This window comes from Contarinia nasturtii, unplaced genomic scaffold, assembly GCF_009176525.2.
Source record: "Contarinia nasturtii isolate CC-2019 unplaced genomic scaffold, AAFC_CNas_1.1 Cnas_scaffold_1371, whole genome shotgun sequence".
Classification (NCBI taxonomy): Eukaryota; Metazoa; Arthropoda; class Insecta; order Diptera; family Cecidomyiidae; genus Contarinia; species Contarinia nasturtii.
Window position 1 is genome coordinate 4,305,313 of NW_022198708.1, and position 18,946 is coordinate 4,324,258.

The 18,946-nt window shown below is 34.3% G+C and overlaps 1 protein-coding gene across 1 annotated transcript in view; it reads right to left on the minus strand.

Moving 5' to 3' along the window:
- LOC116345766 (lachesin) overlaps positions 1–18,946 on the minus strand; it is a 63,993-nt gene that overhangs the window by 12,968 nt on the left and 32,079 nt on the right. Inside the window, exons 4-8 of the mRNA XM_031775436.1 lie at positions 3,446–3,600; positions 2,145–2,197; positions 1,774–1,860; positions 1,554–1,587; positions 1,147–1,199 (exon numbers count right to left, since the gene is read on the minus strand). Coding sequence (XP_031631296.1) covers positions 1,147–1,199; positions 1,554–1,587; positions 1,774–1,860; positions 2,145–2,197; positions 3,446–3,600 — 382 coding nt within the window. The remainder of the gene's footprint in view (positions 1–1,146; positions 1,200–1,553; positions 1,588–1,773; positions 1,861–2,144; positions 2,198–3,445; positions 3,601–18,946) is intronic.

Genomic DNA, 18,946 nt, shown 5'->3' on the forward strand with positions numbered 1-18,946 from the left:
AACCCACAGGGAGCCATTGCAAATGGATAAAATACACAAACATATGAGAATGTTTCGTCTCGAAATGAATGGCTTAATTTTCTATAATCAAAGATTTTCTTTTTGATCAGTCGAGTTAAGCAAATGTCGGATGATTTAGTGTCCGGCCACAGTATGTGTGTGCAATTGAGAATAAAAATAACTTAAGAAATGTTATCTCCTATTCCCGCATATGGTGAGTACCGTATTGGTTTCGGACCCTCAAATAGTCCTCGTTGTACTGAATGGTAGAATTCCAAGTTTTCACGTGGAAAAATATGACATCGAAAAAAAAAATGAAAAAAATGTCTCCAACATCTGGAAGCTCATTACTAAAAACACTCTACCGTTACTTTTTGAAAACTCCATAGAAATTGCGATATGGTATTTTATGTAGAAAAGAGCGGGATACGAGATCTCTTAAGTCATTTTCATTCTCAACTATACATATATTGTGTCTGTGTCATGCGATCCTCTCTCTCTCTCATTTCATTAATGATATAAATACAATATTGGCCATTCTTTGCAACGTATTATGCTGACAATGATGAAAAATCATTCAACCTCAATTGACCCCAAAAACTCATTAAAGTATAGAATTTACACCAAACTATTGTATTCTTTACAAATTTCGACAAAAAGGTCTCATGCACACAAACACATTTCAAAATGATGAAAACTTCAATGTCTTCATTTGAGCATCTTTTTTCCCCTCTTGCTGTTTGATTTAATCATGGCCATACATTAAGTCGAGCTAACTATTCATATCAGCTATTGCTATAGCGATATAAAAATAGCTCAGACGTTGTGTATGCTGGATATAATAGAGATGTCTACGAACGCGTTCGTATAAAAACTGTTCGTTCGTAGAAACATTTTTTCGATTCGTGTTCGTTCGTATTCGCTAAGGAAGACGGCGTGTTCGTTCGCATTCGTTCGTAGAAAGTTTTCTCCCATTCGTGTTCGTTCGTATTCGTGACGAAATGAATGTTCGTAGACATCTCTTATGTCCGACATAACAATGGTGTCATTGTTTCAAATGATTAACATGTATGATTCATGGCACACAATACATGGAAATACAAAAACTAAAAAAAACGAAGAAAAATCAAGCACAATAATACTAACGTGATGTTTTTCCTTTCTTTTTCCGTTCCACTGTTATTGATTCACCATCCTCTCTGATGAGTTTATTAAATAACAAAATATGGGTAAGAATTTTTTTTATTAAACCACATTGTATGAGCGAATGAATTGAAACAATAAAAGTCCGAACAAAATTAGAAAATATTTTGTATAGAATTAATAAATTGTTTGTTGTTCAAAGCATCACATATTTTTGCAGCCATTTTACAAAAGCTTTTTATGGCATTTATTTAATAATTTTATATTCACCATTTTCTATTGGAATTTGTGATTTTAATTAAACGAGCACTTATAAAAAGCTGATTCGAGAGACAAATATGTGATGCCATGATGGTATAAAATTGACAATGAAAAATTAAATATTTCCAGGGACAAAATAAAATACCGACCGTCTCCAAATGATTTTTGGTGCAGGAAAGCCATCTAATGCAAAAAAAGGAATAAAAATTAATTTAGACAATTCCATTTTGTTTCTATGTATTGTTTCCGTTAAAAAAACAACGAAATGATAATCAAAAGTTATCGTTAATACAACACTCTAGTTGCATCGCATTTTAATTTAGAAAAATTGTTATCAAAATTGTCAAAAAATTGGATGTTTGATTTTACCCGCTCGGCATGTCATATTGATATTTTGATTTTCACGTACAGCCACCGACGATGGAGTGCTTTCAATGTCCAAAATATTCGGAGGAACTGCAATATTATCGAGAAGGGAGTGAAAAGAAAAAAACATGAAGGAGCGATTTCATTAGTTCCGAAACGGAAACGACAAATGACAATAATGGCATCTTTCAAATGATTTATATTTGCACGGAAAAAGAAAAATAAATGGGCCATTTGCCATCTAAACGAATAAAGATAAGATTCGATTGAATGTATAGCAATTCAACATGGCACCATCCACAATCTATCAAATGGACTGGAATTATGGATGAATATCATATTTGACAAAAATGGAAAATGGAATAAATACCTACCAATAACTTGTAAATATCCTACTTGACTTATCATCGGATTTGTGTTGACCTGAGTGTAATAGAAAGAAACGAAATACAGAAGAAGTGAAAAATGCAGATTGAATCCATATGAAGGCCAATGAACGCTCTTATGCGACTGAATGCTACTCAAAAACAGTCTGTGTATTTCGGATGGATATCCATCCGAGATATTTTGGAATATCTGGATATTTAACGCAACTGCACAGAGCCAGAGCTGTGTGCGTCGCAAATAGTATCTACGGTATGTCGCTACGTATATGTGTATCAAGTTCCACACGTACACAGTCACACTGTGTCTGTATTTTTCGTGTAGTGAGTCTGACTGTTGGGTAATTGTAAAATTTTTGGTATCTCAGATAAGATGAGATTTTTTTAGTTTTGCAAAAAATTTATCTAGGTAAGATACCATATCTTATCTTTAAAAAACGCAAAGATAAGATAATATCTTGGGTGTATCTTAGATACTTTCAAAGATATTTTTACGCAGAAAAAATCACAAAAATTTTGGACTTTAGATACTCAAAAGTATCTAGATAACTCTAAGTATCTAGATAATTTCATCTTAAAAAGATCTAAAGATACCACCAAGATATCGAAAGAAAACTTTGTTATCTAGATAAGATGAGATATATTCGTCAAAGATAAGATAAGATATAAGATATCACCTTATCTGGCATCTTATCTTATCTAATATCTTTACCCAACACTAGTAGTGACATACCGTAGATTATATGTGCGACGCACACAGCTCTAGCTCTGTCCAGTTGCGTTAAATATCCAGATGTTCTAAAATATCTCGGATGGATATCCATCCGAAATACATAGACTGCTCAAAAACAAACATAACATAATATAATATGTAAATCGGCACGTATCCAAAGCTAAGTGATTTTGGATAACACTTTGCTCAAGCGTTATTAAGCATGATGACCATTTCCATTTTCGATATTTACACACATAACAAATATCGATATGCTAGTGAAAAAAAGGGCGTCATATGCGTTATGAGCACCATTTATTTTCGATTATCGAACAGACATCACATCATACAACAGATTTACACTATCGATAAAATGTTTGGTTGATCGGAGGCATTGTTTGCTTGGCAGTGGAAGGGAGAAGAAATTTGCGTGCACTGGTGTTCCCGTGTCAACCGCACATTAGCACTATTCGGAAGTAATTTACTAACTTAAACGTAGTCGTAGTTCTTACTTGACACATGTAATAACCTGAAACAAAAAAAAAAACAGTGACATTGGAACTGTGTTTGTGCTTTTGATCACATGTAATAACCTCTATCGTCTTGCTGTGCCTGATTGACATGCAGTTGCCATGTGTTTGCGTTGTCATAAGTGATGCTATATCGTGGTATTTTTGAAATCACATGCCGATGAATCGTCAATATCATTTGTCGATCTATGTGGATCCATGCAACCTATCAGAGAAAAGAAAGAAACATAGATAAAGAGTGTTAGCGACATAGAAAAATCTAAAACAAATCAATCAGACGTAGTTGTGGGAGATTTGTCTCAATTCGACACAAAATATCATGCATTTATACTATAATTTGGTATTACGGTAAATCGAAATGTTTTGCAGGTGTTCCATTATTCATGTTTTGATGTATCAAAAAGAAAGAAACATTTTTTTATTATTATTGAATAAGGTGATTTTTAGCCAAAGACAAATCAAACGTATAATTTATCTATTTTATCGATATAATTTCCATATATATCCTGCTTGTCTTTTGTAACTTCCGATTCGGTGTGAACATTTTATTATAACGTGGACCAAAAACGACATTTGAACGCTATGGTTGAATCATCATTTCGCGTGAATTTATGCGAACGCATCTTGTGAATATGAGAATACATGTGTGTATTGTGCATAATATGCTGGTGCTTAAAATGGGCTTTGAGATTTGTAATGGCTTTGGAAACGTGAAAAACGAGAGTAGAAAGTTAATATGTACCTCTATTCGTAGTATATTTTGCAGTGAATTACTATGGAAATTTTCGCTTGTTGATGACGACGATGATAACCGTGAGACAACAGCGGTTGATTTTTTTTTTTTTGTTGAAACATTCAAGTTAAAGCCGCATACAAACTATTGCACAAATTACACATACAAATATCTCTCCTGTCGTTGTTTGTACAAAATCCTCCGCATAAATCGACCATCCACATAATTCCGCTGTTGTAAATTCCATCCCACTTTATGCGCTTTTCTACGTGTATCAATCTAAATGTCGATTTTTTCTTTCTATTATGATGCTATTTTCAACAACGATCCAAATACAAACACACAATTTAACCAAAAATATGCGATGATGGTGCAAGTGGTGTAAAATTGCGAGCGAAAAAAAGCGCCAAATTCAATGTCACATCGGAAAAAAAGAGAATAACATCAAATACTAGAGGTAAGATAATACGCGTATACAAAATGACAGCTCCAAACTACATACGATTAGATTAAATAACGAGACGAGTGATGCCTTTAAATTGTGGATTAAATAAAATCGTTTCTGTATTTTTTCATATTTTTTTTGAAGCTGTCGTTATCATCCAATCTCATCGCAACATGTGTGATGAACGACGAGATAGCAAAAGTCGATGGATGAGAGATGGATCTGCGAATAGCCGTTCGACAACAAGGGAAAATATTGAAAAAAAGTGAGGGAGAATACACACACCACTCTATACGTAAAAAGATAGATAGATAGAAAAGATGAAGCGGCAAAAATGCCAAGAGTTTTTCGTCGTCTCAGTCGAAAGAAAAGGAGAAAGGGCCAAATGTCAGGCTTATTTCCATTAGCATCAAGGGCGATACAATCTATGCTGTTGGCATTATCGCGGCTTAATAGTTTTTACCCTCGCCGTGTGGTTCATACCAACCGAGAAGTCATTTCTTCGTTCATCTGCATACGATGCGATTTGACGATGTCTATCTGGTTAAAATGTGTGAGCAAAAGGTGATTTTTTTCTCGTGATTTTTGTATGGTTGTGAAAACTCTTGTTCAATTTCTATCTCTGTTGTACAAACACACTCGCCCTTATGTGTGTTTCCTTTCTCCCTCTTGCTGTACACAGAACAATCAAACACGCCATACCAGCTTATATCCACTTTTATGATATACTTTAAAAACACACTCGGTCTTATTTGTGCATTCCATCTCACGTTCTGTTACCTCGCCAAATACCAAATAACAGCGCGAAGACTCAACAGGAGATTATGGTTTTTATGTGCATGTTATTTTAATTGAGACATAACGACGATGAGTGTCTCATACAAAAGCATTTCACCAAAAACGATGGAGAAGAGAGAAAAAAATGACAGCGAAGTATAAAAGTAAACGGGCAAATGAAGAGAGAAAAAGAAAGCAAGCAAAAAAAATGCACACTCAAACCTCATATTTGTTTATAACGATGTTATTCTTATGCTGATGGCAAAAGGTAACACAAGAAAAACTCGCCCATAAACTCGGATTTTTTACTTTGTTGGTTGCACATATACACAAGTTATCTCGTTTTTTTTTTCTTTGTTTCTGTTCAATCGTTCACGTAACTTTAGCCGGCTTTTTTATGTGTATACGTTACATACTCCACTTATTTGAATGTATTTTTTTTTTCGTGGTTTGAAATGCAAAGTTTATTTTACGTGTTTCTTTTCATTTGATGTCACCTTTAACAACTTGGAGCATTTCGAATCAAATGATGCGGACGGTGACTTTTTTCACTGATGCTGATCTTTTCTTCAAAATTGAACGCTCTCCCATAAGTGAAAAGCGAAACCAAAGATAGTGTCACGATTTTTAGCCGATGGGAAATCAATTGTTTGAACAATAGAATGTGAAAAAAAAAATTGATTTTGCCCTGAAAGAAAAAAAACACTTCCGTTTGCGTTGCATAAAACTTTGACAACGATGACAATGCCTTATTTTCGCATTGAATTATGTGTATGGGTGCGCTTTTCTTTCGCTTGTTTTTGACATTTCTCATAAAATAAAAGATTTTTTTTTTGCTCTATCTCTAATGCTCTCAACTGTCAAATTCCGGCTAATGCCTGTGCCAATGTAAAAGTTTGGGCATGGCTTTTGTTTTCACATATTTTGCAATTCAATGCATTTTCTCTCTCTCTCTCACACATACACATGCAGTCACATAAACATATATTTGACACTTCATTGTTTTCCAGCAATGAATAGCACACACATAAGTAGGCAATTTAAAATCGTCTTTTATTTTGCACAAACACATTGCTGTGTGTTACAAAAGAGAAAAATGCACATTGTGCGAAAGTTCGATGAAAAATATGATATTTGTATTCAACTTTTAGCATAACTATCGGCAGCCGTGGTCGTCAAACTCACATCTGTTCACATCTGATGTGGAAAGAATTTTTTTTTTTTTTAAATGGAAACGTTAGAAAAAAAATTATCATTCAATGCTTGTCATAATCATAATACATCTTTCGTGGTAAATGTGTTTATTCTACAAATATTATTATTGCTGCCCATACGTCATGCAGTCACTCAAACTCATATACACATATTTCATGATTGCATAGACATAAAGCCCCCACAATGTATTAAGTTGTAGACAATAACCCTGGCTTTAAAAATGATATACCTGAAACGGAGCAACACTCAACGTCGTGGAAAAAGTGGCTGTTCTCTAGCGAACGTAACCACCATTTATCCCCACTTCTCTTATTTTACTTGGATGTGTGTGTGTGTGTGTGTGTGTGTGTGTGTGTTTCTGTGTAAAAAGCACAGCAGCATGACTATGTCGAAACACATAAAACACAACGTTGCACACGCAACTAAAAAAGACAACAACCAACTAAATAAAAATGCTCATGTTCATTGTGTCTTTTCATTCAAAATAAATGTAAAGCATTAAAAATATAGCGTGAGCAAGTGAATGGCACACCGCGAAACGAGCGGCCCTTTTTTCTTTTACTACTATTTAGCTTTTGCTTGAAAAATATGCGATGCGTTACAGAAACGATTTTTATGTTATTTTATTTATTTTTTTTTCATCTCGTTGTGAGCGTAAGTGTGTACTATTTGTATTTGTGTGTCTCGAATAATATTTTCAAAAAGATGCGTATATTTGCGAGAGCGATGCGAAGCATACATGCTTCATTTTATATCTGGCTATGTTTTCAATGAAGAAAGGACCAAGCAGTGAGCATTGATTACGGGATAAGCTCTTGAGCACCAACACCAGCATCAGCGGCAACAACAAAGCATCCACAAAATGTAACAATATGTATTTGTATGTATAATGATATTTCATTTTTTTTACGCCTGCATTCAGTATTTATGTGAAGCATAAACGCGTTATTCCCTTTTCCCTATTTCAAACAAATAATTTCTTTGTTCGTCCCTTCTTTTTGACAAGTCGTTTTATTTATTTATTCTCTTTTTGCTTATTTTTTTGTGAGCTTCTTGCAGAGATTCGTTTTCAAATATCAGACACGCTCGCGTACTTGGGGAATTTATCTGTTCGCACAATAAAAAATGTATACGAAACTTAATCTTATACTTATGAAGCCAAACTCAAGTGTCCAGAATAGATTTGCTGAAATGCAGCAACTGAATATCGTTTCAAATTGAAACTTACAATATTCCATCAAAAAGCAACAGAGCTGGCAACAGAAAATGAGAAAATAGTTCACGATGATCAATATTGAAATCGAAACCTCTAGCTAACGTATTTAATGCTGTACGGTTTTTTTCTTGAGAAAAATTGAAAAAGGTTTGTTGCTCCATCTGCAGTCATTTACTCGCAATTTACGCTAATACACAAAGACACTCTAAGCAACCAAGTGTAGCACGCACAGAGATGGAGTTAGTTAGACAATGTCAGACGGCGCCACTTCACATGCATTATAAAAGTACAGGAATAACCATTGCTTATGTTATCTTATAGCATAGTGTGATAAAAATAATGTTCGACATCCAATGTACGCCTACGATATGCGAAAACGAATCTCTGGCTTCTTGTGAATTGTTGTTGTTGATGATGGTTTAAGTGGCTGAAGGATCCCCGGAGACCAACATGTTTAAGCAATTTTACATAAAGACATCAAATATATTTTTTTCCGTTTATCCCAATAGTGTAGGCAAAATATATTCACGTATGTATGTTTGTTTCACGAACAAGTGATTTGTTGGTGCGGGATGTGAAAAAGAGCAGCGGTAACAATTGAGGCGCACAGAAATCTGATGCAAATGCTTGAGGTTCTCAAAAATTTGCAACAAAATAATGGTAACAATTGTTTATCCTCTCATTTCTCGTTTTTCTTTTTGTCCCGGATATTATTGCATTCAGCAAAATTGAGCGGGATAGAAAATGATGACGTAGAGAGGATGTTGAGAGGTAAAATAAGAATGCGACTGGTAAATATTCATCCTCCTCCCTATACACATATCATATGCATAATTGTGTCGGTTAACCAGCTCTTGTGCGCACTCATACGCACAGCGAAAAGAAGATTGTAAAAATATTTTAATGAGAGTGAGAAGTGAAAATACGCATAAAATCAAATTACTTGACACGATATGTGCTTCAAGATTATGGTAATAAGGAGGCACTTTTAAAGTTCACTCTTTTCGTTTATTTTTTGTATTATTTTCGTTTCAGCACGGTCTTCTGTTTGAGCGTTTGAGTCAGTTTGAGTTGATGGTTAAATTTGTGAGACGTTTCTCTCATATATGTAAAAAAAATATTCGCATGAATTCAATGGTTTGGCATACATACTCTCACTTGATTCTTTTTTTCGTATGGTTTTTGACTTTCATTCAACATTTATCCTTATTTTCATTCTGAAGGGAACTTTCTCTTCGGCACAAACACATACACGTTGCATGTGCACATATTATATTGAAGCAGATGATTGTTGTTTCGGGCTTTTAATTTTCCCATCGACTTTGTACCATTATCAAGTTGAAACTGAAAGTAATATATGCATATGGAATGTTGAAACAATTTCGAATAAATTGCTCCTCATTAACACAATTTCCAAGTGCATGCGTTTGCCGGATTTCTTTCTTTTTTTCGATTATGGCGATAATGATCTCGTCATTCTTGGGTGCGCAGTTTCTTCGACGACTTTATGTCCTGAAATTGATCTTTAGTTTGAGGAAATTTCATTTTATTTCCCATTCATTTAAAATGGAATTTCCTTTTCACATATGGTGAACTTGGATGAAACTGCTTACTTTTCGTTTGCTTCATTATGGGTTAATATTATTTTTTTCATAACCAAGCACATGGATGTTGAAGAGCTTTTTTTCGCAATGCTCGATTCTATTTTGAAAAGTTCGGCATTGTTATTGCTGTTTCGTGTGTGTGTGTATATATAATATGACAATCATAATCAAGTATGCCAAAATGTGGCAATTGTATTTTCCCCTTTGTTGGTCATCGGTTGGTTGATTTTATGAATAAAATTCCACTTTTTCCAGAACATATCATTTGAATGGTGAAATAGGATGAAAAAGGATTTCTGACGCGGAAACATGTTACCCTTTATAGTGCTCTTTTACCGCCTTTTTATGTTATTTACGCTATTTGCACGCTCTGCGCCTGAAACCATGAGTGTTCTTTGGATTTTGCTACCTCAACTGATGCTTGCAACTTATCAATTATTGTTGGAACGGTAATGAAAGAGTGATTTTGAACGAAAGACTATATGTATTTGTTTGCCGGCAAATGAACATGCAAAAAGCTTTTGGTATATTTTCAATGAATTGTCTCTTCGATAAAGTGAAAGCCACTGACACAAAAGACGAAATGAAACAAAATTGCACAAAAACAAAGAACCATAAAAAATTGAAAGAATTGAGCGTATGATGTGGATGTGGATGTGAATTTGCCGTGCTATGTCACAGGTGTCGGTTGATAAATGAATACACACATAGCGTACGATGAAGTACAAGATTCATGCGGGCGCATTGTGAATAAATAAATGAACAGCGAAACCATGTGCACAAACATTAAAACCAATGCACATCGGAGATTGCATTTCGGTTAACAACACTGCAATGCGCGTTCGTTGTTTCAACATCTCTATACATCTGTATCTGTATTTTTGTCTATGTGAGTGTAGCTGCATGTTATAGAATGTAAATGAATACCTCATTCACATGCACATGCTGCTTATACATTTCCACATAATATATGTATATATTTACTACAAACCGTGATATAGATATAATGTGTGTATTTGCAGTGAATGCCGAAAAAAAAAACATATTTTGAAATGATAGTGAAAGAGAAGAGGATTGCTTTCGGTTCTGAGATCTACATAATACACTGAGATTATCTTACACTACGGTATGATGATGTTACCACACTGTTCTATTGCAAATTTATCTCTCTCTCTCTCTCTCTCTCTCTCTCTCTCTCTCTCTCTTATATATATATATATTTTAACATTCACATTTTGGCATCAATCGCTCTCGCTTCTTCCTTTCTTGTTCGTTGTCCTTTTCGGTATTTATTTATGTTATACACAAATGCCATTGACAAAGACCTATGTATATCAAACACCAAACACACATATTATTTTATGTACATGTGTGGTATGATTTGTTCAGTCATCGTTTATTGTGTGAGCGTTGAACATTCAGTTGATATCTGCATGTGTCACTCTCATGTCGTGTGCTGGATTTTACTTACTTTACATTGGACATGTTCGCGACAAGTTATTTATTTATTTTGTAAACGTACACAATACAAAATGCGGTACAAAGGCTTTACCAAAGCAACAACATGAACCCGATAAATGATAATACAATATGTGTTGTTTGCATATTTCGAAAGTCACTGCGAAGAGTGAAATGTCACCATTGAAAAATGATTCGTATTCGCATGTGTACGATCAATATACATACATACTCTGGTCATGTTTCGTCGACCTCTAATTCAATATAAAATAACACACAAAGGAGCAGCCAATCGTGTGAATTTATTTATTGTATGAAGAGTTTTGGTAATCGCAACACTCATTTTTCTCGATATAAATAAGTGTTTATTGGTGTTAATATAATCTTTTTTCAAAGCTTGAATATTGATGTAAATGAAAGCCTATTAAAAATTAACAAGCCGATTAATTCCGTACCATCTCCTCTTGGTCTCTCGTTCAATCGGCTAAGCCCGAACACACCAAAAATAACAAATCCAAAAAAATCCGCCAATGATGATTTTTTTTTTTTTGAGAGTGTTCCATAAAACCAACACTTCTGTGAAACTTTTAGAAGTTGACTGAACATGAATATCGGTAAAATGTACCAAAGAAACATTTTGTGGAGGCGAAAAAGCTCATGCTAAGAAACAGATTATGTTAAATCATCTAAAAAAAGATCAGATTACGTGGAACATTAAAATTGTGCTAATCTGCAGTTGGACGCGTTTGATGATAGCCACTCATCAAAACTTGAACTCCAAATGGTAGTGAGATAATGGCGGTAATTCAGATGTTACCCGAAATAAAAGTTTACTTTTTTCTTTACAATTGTTCGTTCGAATTCATTGCAAATGGAAATGAGAAAAGAAACGTGTCAGAGAAATTGAAATACAGCTTTAAAAAAAAAAACAATACACGAATGGGATTCGAATTCAAAAGATCATCATGCAAGTAGGTCAAATTGCAATTTGTCACAGATGCGCTCGCTTCTTTTCCCAAAATGAAATAAATAGTGGACGTGGAAATGGAAAATACACACACATAAAATAAGAAAAGTCTACATCTCATTGGTGCTTTTTTAGGTATGTGTGTGTTAGTTTCATCTGAAATGCTCAGGCTCGATCGACATCAGCATCGCTCTGCTGTCATATAAATAAAGCATATTACTTCGTCGTTCATATCTTGAGAAATATTCATATAAAATATACTTTGTTTTCTATGTACAGTCTATACCAAAGTGTGCACATATTTCGCATGGTAATCGGCGTTGAACATTTTCGTTTGGCCCAATCGTTGCACGGCACATGGTACGGAATCCGGCAATACAGAATCAGTAACAGCAGCCGTCACCGATCCTCAACAATAGCAACACCACCACTACCAGTGGAGTGGTAACAACACTCGCGTCTATAAGCGCGTCTAAGTGAATATGGAAAAGGAAAACGCGCATTGCATTTATTATTATATGTGGCAGTAGAAACACATTATATTCATATATTATGAATAATATTTTCTTTGGTATGAAGAGCACACAAGACAATAGATCGTATGTAGTAAGTAGTGTGCGATGCATCGTCGCACAATGAAATTTCAAACGATGCGAAAGCAGCATTATCACTCATAGCTTATTCATATTATAGGATGTTTGTGCGGATATGTGTATATACGGTGCTATGCACCCAAAATTTCTATCGATGCCATAAAACAAATTCAAACTATGACACAAACACTCCAAATTCTAGAATTGTCGAGAAACAGAAAGAGAGAGTGAGAAAAAAATGGTTGTTTTTTTGAGTTTTTGATTTTTTGTCTAAACGGAAGCTTTGAAGTTACGCGAAATGTTATGATTTTTTGCGCGTCTGCTAGTGTGACCAGCCGCAAGTATGTGTTCTATTTTTTCTGCAAATCTCTCGTAAGTTTGATATGCATTTCGACTTAAATGCAACTGGGCGTTCATTGAAAAAAAAAAAAATCAATGAGAGACCCATAGGGTCTGGAGATAAATCAATGGTTTGCCGTCAAGAGAATGCGAACAAAAAATTGTTTTTTTTTTTCAAACTATCTCAAGGTGATGAAATCCTATTATAATTTCAGGAAAATAGCACGAATGAAATCTTTCTAAGGTCGAATTCAATGGCATGAAAGGTTAAAATTCACCGTATCTTCTGAATTTTCTTCTTTCAAACACTTTCAAAGCCATTTGAATCGAGCTTTACTTGCAAATGAACAATTTTCAATATTGTAATCGATATCACGGTATGAAAGAAAAAACTCTCTCACAAATTATCGAAAAAAGCAAAAATATATACATGCTTTACGCTGAGCATTATTATTATTGTTATTATGACTATTTGTTGGCGCTTTGGTCGATACTCTCTATCCAAGATGCGAACATTTTTATTCATTTCGTTTGAAGTTGTGAAATGTAGTGTCTTTTTTTGTATATATATTTTGCGAATTTCATACGTGACACGAATAATTTCGCATTTGAACTCTCTTCGTATGTTTCAGTTTGCTATCTCTCATTCGAGAATAAATCCAGTACGAATGCGAGTAAGAGATAGATAGAGAAAATGTGTAGCATTTGGTTGGATGCGTTTATCTTTTTTTTAACTTTCTTTCTGCGGAGCACATGAAAACAGAGCAACCGATTATCTATTAACGCATAAGATGAAAAAAAAAACATACATGCAAGCACATACAAAACGACCGAAATAAAAAATGTGGTGAACGTCTGAAAATATAATCGGTTATCGTTTTGATGTATACATGTACAGTACACATAAGTTTGAATGTAAAAACAGCACAGAAGGACGACGAGAGGGAAAAAGTCGATTCAACGATAGCATACGCGCTATAGAGATGATAAAATCCAATCCCAACAAATTGTTTCATAGCTATTTTCTACTTTTTTTGTGGCTTTTATGCTGTCGAATTTCGTCTTCGGTTCAATCTGATTTTTGAAATGTTTGCTCCTTTGGACTTGCTAATGCAAAAGATACGAGTCAATAGTATTTTTTGTGCGGCTAAAATTGCGGTGTTAAAACCGCAATACCCAATACGATTTACTGTGCAAGTAAGCAACGATTCAATGTAATCATATTCACATTAGTCGAAATCACTATTTGAAATTATCCATCGAAATAAATATTTGCACACGATTTGCGCACGATGTGAATGCTGGCAGGCGACTGGCTCAGCGAGTTAAAAAAAGAAATGTGTATACATTTTTGAAAATTTATTAAGTGAATTGGTTGGAAAAAAATGTTCAACATAATGGATTGCATTTCAATGATATTGATTCGATGCGAAGGATGCTTTTTCAATTGACATTTGGGTTTTTCCGTGGATAAAAAGCAAGCGACTCAAAAGTCTCGAATTTTTGTGATTGATGTTTGTCAAGTCTGTGCTTTTTTCCATTTTCTAATTTTTACGCGCGATGGATATTTTCATACTTCCAACCATTTCCCATTCCGTTCCGTACAAAAAGTGAATAAACGAACGATTGCAAGAGCAAAAGAGACAGTGAAAAGATACAGTAAAAAAGAATTATCCCTTCATGTTTCGGTAGTGTATAGTCAGCGTTTGCTTCCATCCATTACATGATGACTCTTGTTTGTTTTAATTTGAATTGGGACATTTTGTAAATTTTATACGTGTATATTCAGCATGAACATTTATTAGCTGAGATGTGAGGGCGAATTATATCTCGGATGTCGTCTCTTTAGCATATACTTGAAGCGCTTTTTTTTTCTTCAAAAAGAAAAATGAGAAAATTCCATAGACGATTTATATGTTTCCGTCTTGTGTTGACTCGATAGTGTGCTTTGTGAAGAAAGAGTGAGAGCAAAAAGAAGTTTGGGGTGTGAGGGCGAGAGAGTGAAAAAAATCAGCATGTTTACTTTAATTGCATCAATTTCATAATTCATCATGATTCGCACTATCGTTGTCTGCCCGAGACCTTTTTAAAATGAATGGATACTTTGAAACGTTGAGTGATGCGTTTTTTTTTTGCCTTCGGATCAAATCCGGCCACTTTTCTTGCTGCTCTTTGGAAATCCACTTTGGGTTTCTTTGAGCGCAAATAAATTCAGGCTATTAATTTTCTTCTTTTTTTATTTGAAAATGAATTACGTTGACAGTAATTTTCTTTATCCATTTTGTGACTTTTTAATAGATATGATTTTTAAAGTTTATAATGCATTTGTTGGCAATGAACAAAAACGGATAAATTGCTACAAATTGAACTTTTTTTTTCACTAACACCCATTCATTTATGGTGTTTGTGCAGATTTTTCCATCATCTGAAGCACAAAAAATCTAGAAGAATTAAAATTATTTTAAAAAGTTATATTCATTGATTGTGTGTGTGTATATAAGCGATGCTTGAGCGGATGAAGTAAAGGCTATAATCATTTTTGAAAATGCTTCGCGTGTAGAAAAGAATATTCAATTGAGCTGTACAATCAACGATATAACAGAATTGCATCAAATGCACTTCACCAACATGATTCCATTTTATTTGGTTTTATTTTTGGTCTATCTTTCTTTTCTGCACAATGCATTCAATGTTTAGCTAAGAATAACTCAGTGCATGAGTGGATTGCTGTTCAAAAACAAAAGCACCACACAGAGATGCAACGTGAAATGAGAGGCAAAACAAAAATAATATAAACGAACACTTTGTGCTCGATAAGATATTTCAACGAATGGAATATTTTCAGTAAATATTTAATGTCTATTGTTGATTTGGCTGTTAGAACGGCATTCAGCACCATCATTTTTGCGAATATACCCATGATAATTGCCAAACCACACAGTTACAATACATGTGCAATGTGCACTACATACAATTAATTATGAAATCCGGTAACCTATGTACATTGTACAATATGCACAGTTGAAAAACACAGAGGCAACGAGAAAATTGGAAGATGGAAATAATGGAGTGACTTTTTGGCATACAAGGGTGAAAGAGAAGCAGAAACAAAGGAATAGAGGGTTTAGTTTTTAACGTATTCAGTGTGAATCGAAATATGTGCGCCTTTGTATTCTTGAGAACCACTCGACGTGTGAAACATAAATACCGTACTCAAACTCAAAAGTCAACTTAAAACTATGGTTCAAAATACTGTTGATGTGATGGACCAGAAGTGGAAATGAAAGTTTCATAAATGTCGATACTACGTCTAGGTATAATACTCAAAGGAAACATGAACACAGAAATGTTTGCTGTTTAAAAAAAAAAAGAAGTACACACAAGAAATCGTAACAATACCGAACCTATGACTTTGAATGCATTATACAATTTCAATTCAATTTCGTCCGTCACTGTTGATGGTATTTAAAAATTCATTGTGTGGCGAAACCGAATGGAATTTGAGAATGTTTCGGCTTTTTTTTTCACAAGCTATCAATCGTTTATCGATGCAGAATTCCAATCTCGCCGCTACATTTTTGCACTTTTCTAAATTCGATTTTATAGAACTCAACGCAAAGAATCTCATTCGCGTATATATATGTATATCTGAAAATATCTCCTTTTTGCGTGCATAATTACCATTAAACGGTTAAATAGAAAATCAATTTCTTAATTGAAGGCGTAAAAGCAAAAATTTGCTCGTATTAGACACACAATAAAGCCAATGGTAATGATCGCGATGGTGTGATGATGATTATGGTGGTTATGGCGGTGGTTGTGGTAGTGTTGTTGTTGTTGTTGATGATGACAATGGGCTAGCTGCGATATCTGTTCGCTTTGGTCTGCAATGGCATTCACATTTTGCATTAGACGGCTTTCCTGCGTGTTACAGTTTCGACGCTAAAACATTCTCAATGGGTGCGAACACATTAGCTCTCATGCTAGTGCTTCGCTTCGTTTTAATGTGGTTGATGATCAGATTAACGGCATACAATACTAAAATCATATAATTCGCGATAGCATTCTTCGCCCCTCATTTTTCCGTTTTCATCATATGGCATATGCCCACGCCAATTGGCATGCTTTGAATGCAACAAATAAACTCCATTTGTACATAATATGTGAGAATGTGATTAATTCATTTCTTCCATTTAGCGAAGTTTCCGAATGGAGTGATTTCTTTCGTTTCAGTGTATCTCATTTCGATTACGGCATGTGGATGCCAAACATGCCAAATCATAATGAAATAGTCGATGATTCAAATACCAAAACTCTTGCATATAAAACCACTACCACCACCATCACCACCGAGATACCACGGCCACTCGATATATTGTTAGGATTTCATTAGTAATGCTGAATAGCACACATTCTTTACAGTTGCACCTTTTGTCGATTTCATTCAAGCAAACGACATAGTCTTCATGCTTGAATAGAGTTGCCGTTATTGTAGCAGCACCCAAAACTTGTGACTTTGTTTATGCAATGGCATTTGAATTATGGCGAAAAAAAAATAACGAAAAAAAACACACCAAAACGGTTCGAAAGAAAAATGCGATCGAAGGAATCGTGAAATGTAATTTAACAGTTGAAAAGGTGGCCTTACAATCGATTTGATATGGTCTCGCGTACCTGTTGAAAATTGAAGAGCAAAAAGTGAGCAATCGACACACAAGTAGCACCGTGAATCGTTGACGGTATTTGTTTGGATGTGTATGTGTTCAAACAAGCGCTCTTCATCGTTATATTTTTGGGGTGGAAAAGGTGGAGAAAGATGTAAAGAGCCGCAAAAACATAGAGTGAAAGTGGAAGAGAGAAAGAGAATTGCAAAGGGAAAAAATTGCTTTAATCACATTCTTAACACCCCATTTGAAGAGAGAATACAAACACAAAAGTACCATCCTGATTTATTATTCGATTTTCCGCCTCTACTTGTAGCCTTTTCGCGATTTTTAGCTTTTCAAACCAAAAACCGCTTCCGTTTAATATATCTGATAATAATAGAAGAGAACGAGAATATTTGTTGGTTTTTCGGCATTTGTGGTTGTTTTGCATCATAGTCGCTCTCACTTTTTTACCCCACGTATATTCCAATTTCATGACTTCTATTCCTTTGCAGTGATTGTGTTAAATAACTAATTTGAATTTGTATGTGATGTGCACACACATGGACGGTGTAGCGAATTCGAACAAACGATCCACTACAAATGGATTTCTTATTTACTTTTGCATGTTTTATGGTATTTGTTTGCTTTACGGTGCATTGATTTGATGAAATTACGTTTGCTTATACAATCCATCTATTGATGACTTCATTTCGAAAACGTTCAATTGATTTGATTGAATTTTTTTAATGAAAAAAAAAACGCTTTGAACATAGAATAAGTCAAATGTTTTCATTTTATTTGAAAAGCAGTCAATGGATGGGAAAACGAAATATCAGCGTAATGGTAGATGTTGTTTAGAAAATGGCCTGGCATGATAAAATGGCAACACTTATAAAATCATTTAGCAAAATAAAAAATACGGGTCCAAAATTGGTTCATATAACAAAAAGGTGTTAATCATCGTTTATGTTCAGCATATTTTTCTTTTGAACAGAACGGGTTATGTGTAAATATTGTCATACAAAGGGGTTAACAGTATCATAAAATCAACGAATGGAAAAAATCATTGGGGTGGTGTCAGTGAAATGACCTTTTCCCGTTCATTTTTTCCTTCAATTGGTTAGTTCTCATTCAAATGGAATGGCCATAAATTTGTTATATGGAATATAATCCATTTTCGTGATTTTATCTATATGAATAATGTGGAAGGAATATCAAAGCTGTTTTTTTTTTCGTTGCGGTTTCAAATGCGGAATTTTAGAAAACACAATGAAAGAGATACTTAATGCTCATCGTGATCATTGAATAATTTAAAATTTATTTGCTGTAATATATTTATGTAAATTTTATTGCATTTGATTGCGAAAGTATGCGGTCTATTCAAGTGCATAAAAAGCGCTCAATTTTAAAGCAACTTGATTTGGAAATTGATGTAATTAAAAATGGTATATCGCATTGTTTTGATGTGCGCTTTGTTCTCGCAAATAAGTAAACATTTCATACATTTCATATATGAGTGAACGTTTGTTTGTCTTATTATTGGTGCACAAGAGGA